Source organism: Eublepharis macularius, chromosome 3 (assembly GCF_028583425.1).
Source record: "Eublepharis macularius isolate TG4126 chromosome 3, MPM_Emac_v1.0, whole genome shotgun sequence".
NCBI classification, from domain to species: domain Eukaryota; kingdom Metazoa; phylum Chordata; class Lepidosauria; order Squamata; family Eublepharidae; genus Eublepharis; species Eublepharis macularius.
Window position 1 is genome coordinate 94,191,967 of NC_072792.1, and position 19,730 is coordinate 94,211,696.

General features: G+C 40.8%; 1 protein-coding gene across 1 annotated transcript in view; it reads right to left on the minus strand.

The window, feature by feature from the left end:
* Positions 1–9,501: 9,501 nt before the first annotated feature.
* KCNJ15 (potassium inwardly rectifying channel subfamily J member 15) overlaps positions 9,502–19,730 on the minus strand; it is a 31,821-nt gene continuing 21,592 nt past the window's right edge. Inside the window, exon 3 of the mRNA XM_054973961.1 lies at positions 9,502–11,660. Within this exon, the coding sequence (XP_054829936.1) occupies positions 10,520–11,644 (1,125 nt within the window). The 5' untranslated portion in view covers positions 11,645–11,660 and the 3' untranslated portion in view covers positions 9,502–10,519. The remainder of the gene's footprint in view (positions 11,661–19,730) is intronic.

A 19,730-nucleotide genomic window follows, 5' to 3' on the forward strand; every position in this document is an offset into this window, starting at 1 on the left:
ACATCCGCTGGGTCCCTGGGGTGATGACAATGCAGGAAAAGTCATGTGTCCCACATCCATCCCAGGAGAGACCACATGCTGCCCCTCTTTCAGCAGCTGGGTCTCAACTGCTGGAGGAGGGGGAGCCTCAGCAGCAGGTCCCCACACAGTGCCAGTCCCCACCTCAAACACCTGGGTTGGGGGTGGCCCTCCAGCAGCTGCCTCAGGAAAGAGGGCCTTGCGAACCCACCGCCCAGAGCCCCTGGGATGGGCGGTATATAAATTGAATAAATAAATAAATAAATAAATAAATAAAATTCCTGTCACCAGAAGCCAGGCTGGTGAACAGCAGCAGCACAGGGGAGGGCCTCCTCCGCTCAGATGGGGGACAACCACAGCACTCCCCTTCCCACTCCCCTCCACCCCTCTAGACTTACCTCTAGCCTTTCCCCCAGGGCCCCTCTCAGCTTTCCTATCAGCCATTCTTTCCCCTCCTTGAACCTACACTAACTACCTGTTGTTAATTTTTTTTAAAGAACCAAACATTTACAATTTGGTTTCAAAACCTATCTACCTATTTCTAAATAGATGTTTCTTCTGGCTCTGTTACTACTGGAGATGGTCAGTTAAATATCTTTTTAAACCCTATTTATTTTTGGGAACCTAAACCTACCAAACAGCTGAATTCCTCCTCAGGAATCAAGCTGGCCCTAAACCCAATGCAAAGGAAAGCCTATTACAACTAATGTGCCCTGCCTGGCTCCGAGGGTGGCTGGGCAGTGAAACCCTAGTCAGGGGAGAGCTAATGGGCAGCCTGTTTATATGAATTATTTATATAATTATTTATATATATATATAAAATTTATATAATTTGAACAGACCCTAACTCTAACTAATTCTTTTCCTACTGAAGCCTATTTACTACCCTTGGTTCCGTATCAATTAAGTTCAGAGGGCAAATATTCAGTAAAGGCCTAGTGGCCTACAACTAGCCTACCTTCTAAAAACACTATTTAAACTACTCTGAGAAACCCAAAGTAGAACCAAATACAGCTAAACTAACAGCAGCACTAACACTTAACTCCCCTTGCAACAATTGAAATTAAGTCTCAACAAACAGTAACTTTAAATTCCCTTCCCCCCACCCAGAAGCAAAAGCCCCCCCAATAGAAAACCCAGTGAGTTTCTGACTCTCTCACCAGTCCTGCAGTCCAGCAATGGTCAGGCAGGCAGGCAGGAATCCCCTAGGTGAAGTCCTCTCCTCAGTGGCAGGCTGCAGCTAAACTGGAAACAAGAGCCTCTGCCAGCCGGCAGCCCCAGTGGGAGTCTCTCTAGGCCAGGAACAGAATGGAAGCAGGTTAGTATAGTAATCCAAAAACTATCCTCGCCCAACAACTGGGAAAAAACAAGGCCTTGGCCTGACCCAGTAAAGCCTTAAGGCCCAGGCCCACTGGAAAATTAAAGCCATAGTAAAACACTTTAAACAGACAACAAATGGCCCAGCCAGCAGCCACTCAAAGCAAAAGGCCACCAGAAGCACACACACAAGGATCCACCCCCCCAAAAACATATAAAGTTATTAAACAGCAAAAAGCTTCAAATTAAATTCCCTTCCCTTCCTCCCCACCTCACCTCTAAATAGAAAATCTCTCCTACCAGTCTCCTGAAGTCCAGTGCTGAGTCAGTCAGATGATCCACAGGCAGAAGTCCACTCCAGGTAGGGCAGGCCAACACAGAGACAGTGAGAAACAGGCTCTCTCTCACAATCTCTCTCTAAGCCAGCAGGAACACAATGGAAGCTGACCCAAAGGCCAGCCTCTAATTTAAATCCCCTGCTGCATCTCCTTCCAGAGAATCCATTGGCTGGAAGGAGGATGCAGCAGTGGGATTAGACACTCCTAACTCCCCCCTTCCTTCCCTGATCCCCTCCCTCCTCCCCCTTGTACTTATAGTCTAACACTCACCCCTCCTCACCCCTCCCAACCTGAAAATTAGGCGGGAATCTCTAGCTGCTTGCTTTGCTTTGCATTGCATTGCATTGTGAACATTGCAATGCAAACAGCCAGCAAAGCAAAGATTCCTGCCTTTTTTTGCTAGATGGGAGGGGTGAGTAGGAGGTAGAAAGTCACTCACTCCTTCTTCCCCCTCCCCTCTTCCAAGAAAGGGCGGGAAGCTTTAGCTTCCTGCAGAACTTTGCTAGCTGTTTGCAAATGCAAACAGCCAGCAAATGGCTGCTTCCAAATCACTTTGGAAATACCCGCTCTGGTATTTCCGAAGTGGGCCCAACATGCTGGCCCTGATTTGGAAATACTGAATCTTTCTGAATCGGGTCTGATTCGGGTATTTTTTCCAAATCAGATACCCGAAGTGCACATGCCTACCCTGAAAGCAATCACTAGTTTGTCCCTCATTCCACCCCTTGCTGCCCAGATTAGTGAATTACTCTAGTGCAATGAGACTTCTGTCTGTGCATGAGGCTCTTTAGTCAAATTTTTACTCTGAAGAATGCACCAACATCAGAACAGAAAGTACTGAAAAAAGGATTTTTGTGGAGGATTTGAAAAACATGCAGTGGCACATATTACAGGTTTGAATTCCTATAAAGCTCTCATGTACACATTAGTTACTGTGGCCAATGGCCAAAGGTATTTACAATATAAAGGACTCCATATATTACTAAACAGATTTCCTGTGAACATGTATCTGATATCTAGTTTATACAGGTGATTCACATTCCATTATTGTTGACAATGCATTTTACTGATATTTTACTGATATTTCCTTATAGAGGTGCCAACTGGAAGTAAATATAACAGTTTCCTGCTCTCTGTCTTCTGAGTAAAATTCTTTACAATATATTTGCTAAGTGCACAGTGCAAAGAAATAGCCAGCGGTGCACAGGATGTTCATCTGAATTGATGGGGAAAGGTAGGTGAAGAGAGAAAGGGAATGTGGTCACATGTTCAGACTTCAATAAATGTTATTTTTTAAGGTGTCGGTGGACTTCTGATTTCATTCATGTGCAAAAGTATAATTCTATGAATAGTTGCCATCATTGTTACTGTTCTGGATTTGGCTGCTCCCTGTGCATCAGAGAAGTGCCAGAATCCTGAGAAGAGGTATCTGATACATGGTTTCACACAGACACAGGTTGCTCCTGGATCCATTTTAACAATGCATCTGCTTGCAAGAAGAGAAAAGACAATGAAGGTACACAGGGATGGCGTGCCCACTGAGGCCAGGTAGGCAGTGGCCTCAGGCGCGGGGTGCCAGAGGGAGTGCCGGAGGAGGCGCGGGGAGCGGGAGCGCATGCCACAAAGCAGAAGCCTCCTATCCCTCCCGCCCCATGCCACCGCCACTGTCAGTTCAAGCCCCTGCTAGGGCACAGCCGCCGCGGGCGGGCATCTGCGGCGGTGCAGGCAACCAAGCGGGAGAGCTCAGAGGCTGCCCGTCGCAGCGACTGGCCCGGTGGTGGCGCACGTGCTCCTGTGATGATGTTGCACGTGATGTCATCACGCAGGCTGGTGTGCGCGCATGGGGGGGCACCCGGACAGCCGGCCGTGAGCGCCGCAAACCCTTGCGCCGCCCCTGAAGGTACAAGTCAGCCATACCATTTCCTTTTTCCATGGATAACTCAGACATTTGTTTCCTTTTAAGTTTCAGAATCAGAACACATTTACTTTGATGAAAACCTGACAAGGAGCTTACCTGTATGACCTTTTCTGGATGTGAAGCAGGCCCAATGCCCAAGATAATGAAGCATTATCATTTCCCCTTTGCTTGAACTTTGCTTGGTCACATCCCTCCACTTCTGGAGGTAGCCTTAGAGGAACATAAACATCCCAAAGCACATATCATTTTTCTTGCTGGATTTCAAGACTGCATGCTCAGACTTTTTAGCTAACAGAAAAGAAAGTATGCCGTGCAGAGATAGCCTACAGATTTCAATGTAGAACCATTGCAGAGAAAAACAGCATAAAATCTCATTTAGATAATGTAAAGGACAAAGACATGAATGCATATTGATGATACATGGTTGACCCATCATCTCTTGATGGTTTGCACTTCATTCATATGAAAAGGACCATTGAAGTCAATCCATGCTTAAGTAATTGTTCCTCTATTCATCAAAGCGTTGCATAATGTAAAATAAAAGACTGAAATACTATACCTCTAAGAAAGCATCACAGCAAAGGGCAGATTTAAGAAAGAAATAGGTGCCACAAGTTCTTGTTGCAGTATCAGTTAACGTTTAGGGAACAACTAAGCAAAGCTGAGTTACTGTAGTTCAGTAGCTAAGAATTACCATGGCCATGAACTCATCAGGTAGCTGTCCGCAAGCCAGGACCTATCAGTTGCCTGCATGGGCAGTGTGGGGATAAAAAATACTGACCTCTGTAACAAAATGTTTGCCAGGATTACTGAGATAATGAACACCAGGTGCTCTGAACATTCACAAATTTTGTTAGAAATGCCAGCTATTATTATAAACAGGTTCTGAACTCATTGGAAAATATAGGTCCAGGTCTCCAAAAAAACCTCACTAATCATGCAAATCTAAGCAAAACTACAACAAGGGTGTGCATATTTTAAAAAGGGGGGATTAATGTTGCATCTGGATTTGGGAAAGGCATGCTTTTTGTTACTCTAAATTTTTAGGACTCTCCTTACCATTTCAGGGTTTTTTTGGGTTGAGTTGCCACCCCAGATCTTATGAACAGGCTTTTTAACATCCTCACACAAATATATATCATGAAGCTAAAACTGTACATGCAGCTAAACATATGTGCAGCTAAATGGTGGAGAAGATCAGGTTGCAAATTACACCATCAAAAGTACAAGAATTTAACACTTTGAACTATAATCCATTTCTGCTCAAATGTATTCCCAAATAATTCACATATTGAGAACAGGATACTTAAGACACTAGTGTGAAAGTTGCATGCTATTACTTTTAAGCTTTCCAGAGAGATTAAACAATACCTTGTGTGTTCAGCTTCAAAAAAATGAACTTTCCCCACTACACTCCCACAACATTTTTTTAAAACACTTCCCAGATTTGACGAGGTTTACAAGTTCATTTGGGAGGTAGTCAAGGAAGGTACACATGGGTAGAGAAATAACACTCATGTAAAGGAAACATTTCCAAAATCATACTTGCAGAAAAAAGGCACCTATATATTTTACTGCAGCATCGGGATTCCCCCCCCCCCCGCCCAATGCTTCTGTCTCATCTTTTTCAAAAGTGATGAAGGTCTAGAATGAAGTATTCTGTTGTTTTCTGAGGATCAGGTTGCTGAGGTGATGTGGTAGAATAGAAAGCAAAGGAAACAGAGCCAGTTGGCTCTCAGGCTCTTACATGCTTAATAACTTCCTAGAGAAAGAAAGTACTTCTCCACCCTTCCTCTTTCATGTGTTTAAAAAGTTTGGATTCCTGTTTGCTGCACAAATTAGACTGTGGTGTATAAAAGAGCCCCAAATTCCAAGACATTTTTATAACCCCTTTACCTCCAGGAATTCAACAGAACACTCAGTCGTAAGTAGGTCTACAATATATGTAGGGTTTGCAATTTTAAATGAGGTTAAATTAACTCAGTATAAAGGACTATCAGCAAAGCACTCCACTGTGGAGCATTTTCATGGTTTCTTTAATATTTTCATAGTACTGTAACACATCAAATAATGGAAAGAAAAATATGAGGGAAATAACCTAATCAGTGATGTATCTGATAACATTAGTACTTATCAATCACTACAAACTAAAATCTTTAAAACATTTGCATAATTTAAAAACTGAAATAGCATTGCACAATAGTCCTTTTAATAATTCAAAGAAATATGAACATGTTACTCATCAGCTAACATCCCCTGCACACTGACTTTTAAAAAATTGAGCTGCTTAGAAGGGCATGACTTGTCTTGCCCTTCTGGAAGACTGAAGTTGTAGTACAATGTGCCACTTGTTCCCAGATCCTTTCATAACATTTCTTTTAAAAAACCTTGTTCAGAAACTAGATATATGTATTTTTTTCCAGTTTTTATTCCAATTCTTAATTAATTTATTTCTCTAAAAATCAAAATGAGTTAACTAAAAGTGCCAGTGCAATGGCAATTGTGGGGTACAAAGATTCGGGAATGTCTTTTTTCCCCAGGAAAAAAAATCTGGCTATTTTATGACTTTATGACAGAAGTTTGAACACACAAAACATCCACAATACTTAAAAGAACATCATGTTCTTTCATTCCATGATGTATCATAGATTATTACCAGCAGCAAGTAACACAGGAACAATGCTGCTGTAAAAGTCATTATTATCATAAATTGACTGGGCGTTTTTAATAATATTTTGACTTAATAATCCATTTAACTCACTTATCCTTGCCACACTTGAACTATGCTACAAAAGTTGGTTTCATTTTGATAACGGAATCTTAAGGTTGGTAGAAACATGGTTCATCTTGTGGTGAAACTGTTCAAGGAATACAGAAAAGAGTCCAGTAGCACCTTTAAGACTAACCAACTTTAGCATAAGCATTCGAGAACCACCGTTCTCTTCGTCAGATGCATGTGACGAAGAGAACTGTGGTTCTTGAAAGCTTATGCTACAGTAAAGTTGGTTAGTCTTAAAGGTGCTACTGGACTCTTTTCTGTTTTGCTACTACAGACTAACACGGCTAACTCCTCTGGATCTATGTTCAAGGAATGTTTGACTTTGATCACATAACTGAATGTTTTCCTTTTTAAAGAACTTCCCATGTATTTAGAAAAGTAGGTACTGAAAGAAGACTTCTAGCCTACTCTTTTCTCTGATATTTCAACTTTCTATGTATAGTGAAATGTTTTTTAATGTACAAGATTCAAACTCACTTGCAACCTAAAGTGGTACAACTTGGGAGCAGTCTCACATGACGAATTGTATATCTAGACCAGGCCTAAATTTAGCAAGGTCTAAGAATGGGAATGTTTGAGTTATGTTGGGATATTTTGTAGTTCCTCACTAGTACTAGTTAAGCCAAGCTTTCTGGCATAATGTAAGTCCCAGAATCATTCTGTGTTCTCTGTATTCTCAAGCCAGGTATGTTCATTTAGAGCCAAGCTACAAGTGACACCTTACACAGGTTGGACACGTGCCAGCTTCCCTCAAGTTTTGATGGGAAATGTAGGCATCCTGGTTTTACAGCTTGGGTCTCCATTACAGATGCAAGACCAGGATGCCTACATTTCCCATCAAAACTTGAGGGAAGCTGACAAGTGTCCAACCTGTGTAAGGCGTCACTTGTAGCTTGGTGGGTGTCAGACTAGGAGGTTTTCCACACAGCTTTTACTGTCAGTTCTGGCTCCATACTGCTTCTGTTTATCTCCTGATTTCCACATGATTTTTTCACCTTTAGTTTTTGCTTTGTGTGTGTGTGGGGTGGGGTGGGGCTGTCCCAGTTTTTTCCACTTCTTTTGGGACCACTTTTACCCTGATCTTTTACAGGAACTTGATTTTGAGTCTATTTTTTACTTGTTTGTACTGCCCACTCCCACTTACTTACTTACTTACTTACTTTAAATGTAAGTATCTAGCCTGTTCCATTGTGGAGATATGCCTTTCCCCTTATATCTCTGCAAGGGAAGGGACTAGATATATTTTTAAAAAATGAAAGCTGGGAATTCAGAGAACCTGCTGCATCTTTTATTACAATAGTAGGTTAATATAGTGATATAAAAATGAAGATTGTTTTTTTAAAAAAATACAAAAACCCTGGTGGCCAAAGGGAGGGTGGGTAGCCACTTCTGGTGCCAGAAAAAACAATGCATTTTACAAAGTGCATAGCTACTGCTGCTCTGGAATCTGTCTTAACAGAGGCCAATTTGCCCTGCCTGTACTGGCCTCTGCTTCTGTATCAATCTGGATGACGTTTTCCAGTTTGGATCATGGAGAAGGAGGCTTAGGTATGGGTGGTGGCTTCCCTATGCAAAGGCTGGCAATGTGTTCATTTTCAATCTTTTTAAAGAAATTCAGCACTTTATCAGTATAAGCAAGCACAAAATGTTTTTAAAGGGGGTGGGAGGTACTATGACATCGTCCATGATGCCACTGATGACAACAGCATCCTCACTTAAAAATCCTGAAGAGCGAGGTTCTGGTCCAGTAGCACCTTAAAGACCAACTAGATTTCCATGGTATGAGCTTTCGAGAGTAAGGCCTCCCAACCCTGGAAATCTAATTGGTCTTTAAGGTGCTACTGGGCCAGAATCTTTCTCTTCTATCACAGACCACCTGTAGTATCCGCCTGAAACTATCTAGAAAATCCTGATTATTTAAGGCATGTGCAGAACAAAATAATTTGTCTCCACAACTGTAAAAATGCAGAGGGATGACAGACATGAGGGAGAACCATACCAAAACCAATTCCAATGCTTGTGGATCAACTGTTAAGAAAATCATGAATAAGTCAAGTGTTTGGAAAAAGCCTAGGATCTGAGGAAACCAGATTAAATACCCACTTTGCTGGTTGACCATGGACCAGCCTCTCTCTTTCAGCCTAGCCTTTCTCATAAGGTTGGTGTGAGTATAAAATGGGGAAGGGGAGAGCAGTGTTATAAGCCTCTTTTGGTCTTCTTTGGAGAGAAAAGTGGAGTATAAATATCTAAATCTCTCTTTTATGTTGCATCCTTCCAAGGTTCTCATCATAGTGCTATGTGGATAGTGTCAACCCATCACAGATACCGGCCTTTTTCAATCAAAACTATGTATTCATAAAACTTGGTAACATCCCTAGAGTCTGCAAAGCAGGGTGAAAACACTTGACTATTCAGAGCTTGGGAAAGAAACCCTTACTCTGATCTGGCTTTGTGATGATATCACATAGCTAAATCTTATTAGGTATGTGGCATCATCAAGAAGCCTGTTCAGAGTGGAGCTTTTCTTCCATCCTCTGATTGGCTTGGTGATGGCATCCAAATCTCATTAGCTACATGATGATATAAGGTCAGTATGTGGTTCCGACTGGCTAACAACTTTTCGGGAAGAAGCCCATTTTAAAAAAAAATGTAGAACTGCAGTCTGGTGAGAGAAGCAGCTTCGAAGTAGTGAGCAGTTGGGAAACTGCTTGCAAAGAAGTTTCTGTCACATACTGTCCCCTAGCATCAACATTTAGATTTGAAAACTTTGGTGGATAAAAAAATTGGTGCAACACTTAAGTATATGGATTGGATCCCATCTAAATTCCATGCATAGAAGCATGACTTCTTCTCCCCGCTGCATCCTAAAATGTTCCCTTGTGTGCATGGATCTTTGCCTACATGTGATACTTATTTTTAAAAAGCAACTGATACACAATAAAATATAGTAGAACAATATTAAGTTAAAAGGTTGGCCTTACTGTGCCACATGAATCAACTAAATAGTAGAATCTAAACCATTCTGCTTTATAGGCTAGCTAAACATTAAACAGGCCATGTGAAACATTTGACTGTAAACGTTTCAGAAAGCTTTATTTGGGAATATTAAACAATGGTCCAAAGCAAAGCAAGTAACCTTTTACAACGTTACTATAATGTTATATACACTGCATAAAAACAAATATTGTTAGTTGCACTTTAAAAAAAAATCTTTTTAACCCCATGCTTAGACTGCTTACTCAAAATAGCACCACAAAGCAAACTATTCTCTAAAACACCCAAGATCTTTTTAATTATTTAACTTACAGCGGATCAGTTATACTGGTGAGTGGTAGTTTTCCCTACCAGACTTGGATGGCAGATAGGGAAGAAAATATGCTAGATCCTGCTTCCCATGCTTGATTGGGGTGTGAGGGAGGAGAGCAGAGCAAGTTGCTTGTGAACTAGAGGCAGGCATTTTCCTTAGGTCATCAAGCACCTTTGTCATAAAAAGGTAGCATCTTCCTCCATCCTTTGACCTGCTCCTTCATTCCTTGGACACAACACAGACATTTACTCTAGCTCTGGAGAGGATCATTTTATCTAGGTGGATCCTTCTGGATAACTCTTCTACAGCTGGGAGGCTTACAAGTTTTGAAAGCAGATCTGTACTGGCATAAAAGTAGTGGTCATGTCACCCCCCCACCTTAAGCTCTCATTGCACTGTGGAGCCATCTTTGAGTCTATCTGCTATTATCAGACTAACAGCTTTCTCTCAATGAAGAATGATTTTTAAAAAAAAAACTGATTTCCAACCTCACTATTATTCTGCACAGACTGAACCACATTTTTATTTTCTTAACTAATGCGAATCTACATAAATAAAGTCCTGCAGATTACCTTTCAAAAGCAATTGTTTTGTCTTACTTATAAAACTAAACTACGTTGAATATGTATTTGGAGACATTTGTTCAACATATCAAAACTCCTTAAGAGAAAGCCATCTTAGTTATGCCACTTTATAGCCCAAACAGTTCCATCCAATTAAAACAAACGTAAGCATCATGCATTGAGATACTCTCTGCATCATGGCTGTTTAGACAAGACTTTGCAGCCTATCCATTTTTCAGAAGAATATATACTTTATTAAAGTTAATGATGAATGAAAATTCAAACATTGCTTTGCTGAAATAACATTGTTCTGCGTTCTCTGTCTCTTTGGTCTTCCTTTCTATATTGCTCTTCCAGTTTTTGCTTTTCAGAGTCCATACTGTATAAGTTGCAATCTGCACTTCTGATCTGCTCAAACTGACTAAAATCTGCAACGTATTTCCCATTCTGAGAGAGAGAAATTACAGGCATAAACTCATAACCCCAGAAGATCTCCTCTGGAATGTATGAGGTTCGGCTCTGGCAAACTGCACTTGTTGACTCAACCGTGGCATTCAAGAGGACAACAAGTTCAAAATCTTTTTCTTTTAGGTTCTGGGGTGTAAGATCTCTTAAAGGGCTGTTCTCATCCAATATATGGTAAAAAGTCAAAGGTAAAATCAAGAAGGGACTTTCAGATGAGGAATCAACATGGAATTTGACAGCAGCTTGGTTAAGCAGGAGCCTCTCTCCTTCTTTGGTTTCATAGGTCTGCAGAAGCTTTCCAGACAGCTGGCACTGGATCAGAAGGCTCTTTCTCATATTTGCCACTCGGATCACCAGGCAAAGATGTCCATTGTGTTTGGTGATGACAGCACAATGACTGAATTTAATGGTCTCTGCTCGCTTTTTAGGTCTGGCAATTTTGGCTAGGAAGGTACCAGTGATGAAGATTTCAATCAAAGTTGTGATGACCAGTTGAGCAACTAAGAGGAAAATGGCATGAGGGCACTCTTCAGTGATGAAACGAAAACCATAACCAATGGTTGTTTGTGACTCCAAAGAAAAGAGAAATGCTCCAGTTAGGGAGTCTACATTCATGACACAGGGAACATGTTTACGTGGGTATTTGCTTCCTTCCAGGTCTCCATGAAGAAATGCAATGGCATAATAGATGACTCCAAAAAGAAACCAAGTCATTACAAAAGTAGCTGCAAACAAAGTAAGTTTATATCTCCACTTCATGTCAATGACAGTGGTCCACAGATCCTGAAGATAAAGTAAGTAAATGCCATCCACTTTATCAATCCTGACATTGCTGTGGCCACTTTTGGACATCACACGAGGTTTGCATTTCTTCAGTTTAGCACCAATGGCCCCATTCACTAGTGGGCTTTGTGACATGTTGATTGGTGCTGCTTCCATTGTCAGTGACTCAGACCTAAAAAGAGAGGGAAATGGTTATTTAAGATAACATTAGTACCGGCATGATAACTAGACTCCACATTAAAATGAAGGCTTATGATTACATTTATATAGTCAGAACGCAACTAGATTTTTAAATTGTCAGAAGCATGAAATGTACCTATCAGAAAACAATCTTACTGATTTCTGCATCAATATAAATGATCTGTCTCACAGTCTAGAAAAGAATTGTATTGCATCAACTCTTCATTGTACTATAATGTTTCTCAAACATAGCATGTATGGAAACAAGGCAACTCCTTTTCTGACAAATGTTCTGACACACAGGAGAATGTTCTTTTTTCAACACTAGATCTATTTAACTTGGTCCCTCCAAACCAATCTTGTACTTATGCCTCCTTGAAAATGCTGGCAAAGATATTTTTAAAAAACAATTTTGACTGTGATTTTGACAAGGGAAATAATTTCTAGCTCTTCATTGAACATGCAAATGCGTTGAAGGGTCAAGAAATCTAACAGTCTCACAAATGCAGAGAAACATTTGGGAAAGAAATCTTTGCACCTGAAAACTCTTCAAAGCTTTTACATCATGTGCCTCTCCACTTTCAAAGTGGAAAACTGGAGAAAATTCACAAATACTCAAATATAGGATTTGGGCCCAGCCTTGAGCAACCACAGAAGACACTGCACCAAAAAATTCTCCACGTTTGTTTACTGTGTTTCCCAGTTCAGTCCAGATGGAGATTAAGTGTGTCTATATCCAGGACAAACAAAGTAGAGAGCATGGGAGGAGACTGTCTTTGTCAGCTTGAAGACAAAAAAAGACACAGTTTCCAGGATCAAACAGTGGTTACGTAGTGCAAGGCCAGAGCGAGTTAACAGGAGTTTCCAATAACAAAACTTCCTGCTCTTAAAAAAAAAAGCTCCCAAAGTTGCATCCTTTGTAGTCTGCTGCTTCGTGCGGCTAGTATTGTTTTGTTCCATTGTTTGGCTTCAAGAGAGAGCTTTAATAAGTGATTCATTTTTATGAACCACAGGAAAAAAATACTTTTCCTTTGTAACTACTTAAAAGATCATTTCTGGAAACCAAAGACGTAGTTGTAGTAGAGATGTGTGCCAGCCCAGGATAGCAATGTAATTATTCATGATTGTAACTTTCCTGTTTTGTCAGTAGAAGAATATTTATGTTTACACCCATGACTGAGTAACTGCTGGCAGGATGAAGGTAAATGACATTTTTAGTTTTATTTCCTTCAGCAGCTACAACTATTAAGACTGAAATTTCTTCTAAGCTTTACTGTAGAATAAGGAGTGCTTCATTGAGAAACTCCAGAGTGAAAAAAATAGTAGGACTGTCAAATCAAAAGACATACACTGTACAACATATCCAGACAATAAACAGGAAAAAGATATTGCAAAACCTGAGTGATCTGCACAAGAACAATAGAGAGGGAGAGCATAACAGTGGGGGTAGCAACCCATCTGCAAATGCTGTTTAGACAAGCTAAACATGTGGACATAGAAATTAGGAAATGCAGCTTATGTAAGAACATGTAGATTCCTGCAGGGAAAACCATTAGGAAAGAAAATACATGGCATGGTGACTCAAAAGGATCCACAGCTGATCACCCTTTGGACAAGAAAAGACACGTTTTTTTCCAACGCAATAGAAAGTAGGCCTGTTACTGAATATTACATTCCCCTCACTCTCCCGTGATGTCTTCTACTTTAGTTTCTACATCCTGTGCAATGGTCTACATTGGTTTGATGCTCAAATGTATCTACCCAGTCACTGGGAAGAGGCAGCAAATTCTTTTGTGTGGATAGAATGTGAAGGTGAAGGCCCTAAGGGAGGGAAGCTCCATGTGCCCATCGGAGTCCCTAAATCCAGAAGGAATTGTTGGATTGGGTTGTCTGGAGTCACACATAGGACAAGTTCTTTTACTAGGGCTGAGCCCTTCATTTGTTTTCTCACAGGAACTGGTTTAGAGCAAGTACAACAGCCTACTGTTTAAAAACTCTGGATTGCTTACTCATACGTAAACCCCCAAATGAGGAATGCTCCAAGAGAAAGGTATTTGCAAAGATAGCTCCAGCCAGCTTATTCTCTGAATTGTGCACTGACTAAGCACCCTAGCACGCTACTTCAAGCGAAAAGTTAGCTTGGAACAATCCTTTTTGCATCATGTTATCCACAAATGTGGAGATAGCAATGGATAGTGAGAAACTTCTCACCACCCAACATGGAGCAGAGATCAGGGGCAAAACATGATTTATGGTAAAGACTAGGTTTGAGTAACAGCTTTTACCCATAAATACCAGCTGTCTGGATACAATAATCCTTGCAAGATGGAAAGTTTGAATCAGCCCGAGGAAAGGGGCTGGTGTGTTCCAAAATCTTATTACTCTATAGAAGCAGATAATTTGGGAAGAATGGTTTGAACTCTAGAGAAGATTGTCAAAACACCAGGAATCCATGTCCCATTTTATCCTTATTTCCCCCAAATCTTTCCCATTAATTTGAACAGATTTTTCCTTAGTTCTTCCTCTCTTCCCATCCATAACTGTCAAAGTTACAGACCCAACTCTCACCCACATCTGTATTTCTTAAATAACAACAACAGCAACATTTGATTTATATACTGCCCTTCAGGACAACTTAATGCCACCACACTCAGAGTGATTTATAAAGTGTGTTATAATTATCCTCACAACAATCACCTTGTGAGGTGGGTGGGGCTGAGAGAGCTCTGAGAGCTCTGTGATTGACCCAGAGTTACCCAACTGGCTTCAAGTGGAGAAGTGAGGAATCAAACTCGGGAGGAGAGAGAGAAAAATTAAACCCAGTAAAGGTTTGTGCCTTAAGAACACAAATGGATAATCACAACAGCCAGGATACTATATGCGAAAATTCGGAAAACGACAGTCACCCCAACTCAAGATAATCTGATTGAAAGGATTCTTGAGACAGCTGAAATGGATAAATTGTTGAGTTTATTGAAAGAGATGGACAATACAATATATAAAGACATTTGGGAGTCATTTTACAGCTGGATACAGAGGAAATCTGAAGAAATCTACCTTTTAGTTAGGATGAAGACTTTTATGGACATTATTTAAAACGAATGGAAAAATTTGCAAATTAGTGGCTGATCTGCTGAACACATTGAAGAAATATATTAGATTGTATGGTGCAATGTATTAGCGATATATAATATGATTTTCTTTTTCCCATGCCCCTATATTCTGTACCCCTTATCTTTTAGTAAATTTTTTAAAAAAAATTTAAAAAGAACACAAATGGATGGAAGCTCCAGGTCTCAGGAACAGTCACCAAGAATACTGGATGTGTCCTTCATGCTTTGTAACTTTGACCCCAAATGTTTTTAGGCATTCATAAGAGATCTAACTGGAACACAGAAGTAGTTTGAGGGGCTCAAAGCCTTCTAGAGCTTTAGCATGTCAAATCAACCTACATTCATCTCTGAATAAACTTGAAGAAAATTTGTGATTTAAGCAGTGCAATTTTCCTTAGGTGGAACAGCTTCAAGCTATCTCTTCCAAAGAGCCAGAGTTAATGTGTCAGTCTTATCTCTACATGACCTATGAGTACAACAGGCCTTGCTGTCATCATTTCAATTGCTCCTTGGCTCCTGCGATCTTTCATTTTCTCACTGATATTTCCAGGCAGCATCTCCTCTCTTGTCAATTTTACACAGCAAAGAATTTCTGGGTCTTGATCTTACACTATTAAATAAGTATTAGAATAGTATCTCACCAGTCCTTGGTACCTTCCTCTCTGCATTTGTGTTCTTTATTAGGGAGCATTCATGTACCAGTTAGTCATATCCTGGAATGGATCCCATCCGATCCTGGCATTTCTCCCCCTGACTTCCTGCATGCTGTTTCCTTCATCATTTCTCTTCTCATGTGATTCTGAATTCCTGTTGTTCATATCTTTACAATCCAGAGAAATTCATGTTGGATTCTTTTGAATGAAGAACTTCCCCTTTGTTCTCTGCAGTGCTTGTCGGATGAACAGATAGTTGCCTGGCTTGATCTGCTTCATCAGGTCAGTAGTCACTCTGTTTCAGTATTGTAGCCCATACTGTCTGCACCAGAGGAAAAGACCCTAAGGCAGACAGTGAGTTTATCCTTAAAGGCAATTCTCATTCCCCCTCCTTCTTCCCAGATTGACTGACTTGTGCCTGGAACCATGAAAGATTGCATTCTTTCCAAACCTCTGCTTTGTTTATTCCAATATTCGCTGTCGTAACATTGGATATTCCAGTTACTCCTATAAATATACAGTCCGTTTTTCTAGTCTTTTCATTGTCAACGACACATGGTGGGCCAATGCATTCTCCAGCTTGATTTTGTGTAGAGATGGAAAAAATTTCCCTGTGCCAGATTAGCATCATCCTCATTTTCTTGCTGACAAGTGATCTCTTATTCTTCTGCAGGGAAGCAGAGGGAAAGAAAACGATGGGCCTGTACTGTCCATATCCATCTCTTACTGCGGTATGAGTAAATATGCTTGTAGGAAAGGTTTCAGTGAAAACTGAGGAGTGAGACAGGCAGAGAGAATAACATAGTTCCGCAAGACCAAGCTGGGAGGCACCTGCAATGAAAGAGGGGCTGGACTTGAGTGAGGATGGACCTGGTTTGTAAAATCAAAGTGAGCCACAAGTGCCATATGCAAGGGATGTGCATTTCGCTCTCTGTGTTAGGGATCTCAGGTTCCCCAGTGGGGACAGGGAATCACTTGCTCCTGCCCTCTGTCCCCTGCCACCACTCACTTGGCCAGCAGCAGGGAAAGGTGGGGAAACAGGCCCCCACTCCTGGAGTGGGGCAATGATGTCATGCCTGAGAGTGATGTCACCATGCCACACCGAGAATGCTCTCACGCTTCACAGTGGGCAAGGAGCAACGAAAAGGTGAGTGCTGGGGGTGTCCCCCCCCACTGGGAGGGTATGGGGGCCTAGCAACCCCATTATGTGGTGTGTGCGTGCGTGCGCGCGCGCGCGCGCGTGTGTGTGTGTGTGTGTGTGAGAGAGAGAGAGAGAGAGAGAGAGCACTGTATGTTGTATTTAATATATGGCAGTCTGTATATTAACAACCATTTTTATACCAGTCTAATAATAATGGCCTGAAGAATGGTAGGGAATCGAAATTTAGTGAGTTATTGAGAACTATCCATTAGAACTATTAACACCATCCTTGCACCTCAAGTCATGTACAGAATTGGAATTCCTGGTAACATCTCAAATGTTACTTTTTAGCCAAAAGATTGGCTGGCTGGCTGGCTGGCTGACTGGGTGGGTAGATAGGCTGCAAAGAAAGACTTAGGGATGATCTGATATACTAGGATTTTGTCATGAAATCACCCTACCTCCCTCTGGGCTACTCACTTGATTGCATTTTGCTTCAAAGGATTTCAAAAGTACTTTCTCAGTATATTGAAAATGAAATTGACCAAGGCTTGCTTAGTTATTGAAAGTCAGTTTCATTATTAATGCATTGGGAGAACACTCAGTGTTTTATTTGTGTAAGAGTTGGAGCTCCAGGACTAGTAATATGACTTGGGTATCTCAGATGTTCCTGCCTTCAGGAAAAAGAACATTAAAGAAAAGAACCAAAGAAAGACTCTAAGGGCTCCAGATGAAGTTGGAGAATTTTGACAAAGCACGTTTAGAACAAATTGTTTGAATTTTGGAAGAAAGAAATCACTAATGAGACAGATCTTCAGGATTTCATTCATTACTATAGAGAATGACTGATATTTATATGTAGTATTGGTGTGTGCTGAGTTGCTTATGTTGTGTCTGTGAACTGCGCGTTGCAGACTGGACTCAGTTTACAAATTAAGTTTCTGCACAACATGTTTATAGTCTTATTTTACTTATTTGATTGATTCTGTTACATTTCTCACCCACAGGTGCTTTCAAACCAAAACATTAGAAATATAATAAAACATTAAAACCAATGATTAAAACAGCATATAGTAACACACTCTAAGACTTCTTAAAAGCCAGCAACCAGCAATCAAGAATACAACCAGCCCAGTAAGCATAGACCAGGGTGAACAGAACTGTCCTGAGCCCAGCGTCTGAAATGAGAAAAGCTGGGCAGTGGGCATGCAGCCGCAGGGAGGGCATTCTAATGAGGGACTGTTGCCATGAAGCAGACTCTGTCGTGCACAGCCATCCACCTGATGGAGGGGGTGCCTGAAGCAGGATCCTTGACAATAGCATGATGATCAGCTTCAGTATTTTGAACATGATTATAGGAACATACCCTATTCTGAATCATACCACGGGTCTATCCAGCTCAGTGTTGTCTACACCAAGGTCTCTGGCAGAGAAAAGTCTTTCCCAGGACTTTCTTTCTGAGATCCTTTTAAATACCTTTTAAAATACTCTTCTTATTTAAAACAGACATGCTGCCTTCCTTACTGCTTTATAAACATTTTCCAACTGTTCCTAAGTCAACTATGAAAGGAGTGCTATTTAATAGTTCACTTATTCGCATTCTCTAAAGGCAATCAAAGAATGTTCATATATTTGTACTCAGAGACTTATAAAAACAGTGTCTGATGCTTACACTTGAACGATGTACAGGCAATGCACGAAGCTAAACCAACAGGCTTACAACACATAGCCAGTTATTATAAACCATGTATGTTTATGAGACAACACATATCCAGTGATTATAAACCATGTATGTTATGAGACAAATCCATTGACTTCAGTTAGATTTACTTATGGGTAAAAACTTTGAGACTACAGCCATAATCAATTCAACATGAACAGGCTTGCCACAGCTACTGTTCACTGACCAGCAGGCTTTACTTTACTTGATGCTTATTGATCTGGAAATTTAAAAACAGGAATCAAATTCATCTTGAAATAAAGAAGGTTATAACTTCTACATCTGCTATTAATTTTTAATAACAGCATTTCTAAAAAATGCAATTGGAAGAGAGACAAACACTTTGTGCAAAGAGTCTCCCCAACCCTGCTGTGTTTAGATATTTTTTATGAATGACAATTCCGGAGTTATAAAACAGTCAGAACTTTTTTGCATTTATCTTGCCGGGCTATGATTTCCAACTTCCTCAGATTCAAACAGTGGATCTTCATTAACACAGCTAGACATCCAAAGCAGAAATCAGTGATTTTCCACCCCTGCCTCACCCTTGCTCCAGTTCATGCTGTGTGAATATTACCTGCCTCTTGAAGACTGCAAATTTGTATACATACATCAGCTCATCAAAGGGCTTAACTTTCCAAATGCTGGACTTAAACTGCAGCTTACAGAGAAATCTTATCATCTACATGTGCTTACAAAAATAATACTGAGCACTTCAGTCCTATATCACTTTACATCTTCAAAGGGCTAATTAATTATTGTTGCCATAGTCCTGCACAGAAGACAAGTATCCTATCCCCATTTCACTTACATAGAAGGAAACTAACCAAGGTGGTCATTATCCTATACAGATTCCTCTAATGAATGAGTAGCAGAGCTCTTCCCCCCCCCACTCTTTTTTTGTATATAACTTTCATTCCCCATTTATTGTCAAGGATGAGGGTGAGGCTGCTCTCCTCTTTTCCATGCCCAGGCCTCTCATTTTGTCTCTAAGTGTGCATTGTGTTTTCAGAGTTTTCCATTTCAGAGTTTTCAGAGTTTTCCATTTACAGATATGCAAAGGTTTTCCCCTGCTACACTTAAGCCGGTTGATCTGCTCAGCTCAGCATAGGGTCTGATTAGCTGATATATTAAATGCAAGTTGAGTTGGGGGAAACCTCAACCCACTAACATTTAACCTGTGACCTAGCACTCACCTTAACAATAGTGTATGTGAGGGGGAGGGGGGAACTATTTCTGCCCAGGTGACACATGGGACTGACAGTAAGACAAACAACCTGCTCCCATGGCTTTTTTCTGCTATTGAAGAGATGAAGCCTCTTGTGCTGCTGCATGCATGCTCAGGAGCCATTCCCCCACCCCACCCCACACACACAATTTTTAGGGTTAGTTCTGAGTCCCATGTTAAACATATGTTGGGTTGGTGTTTCCCCCA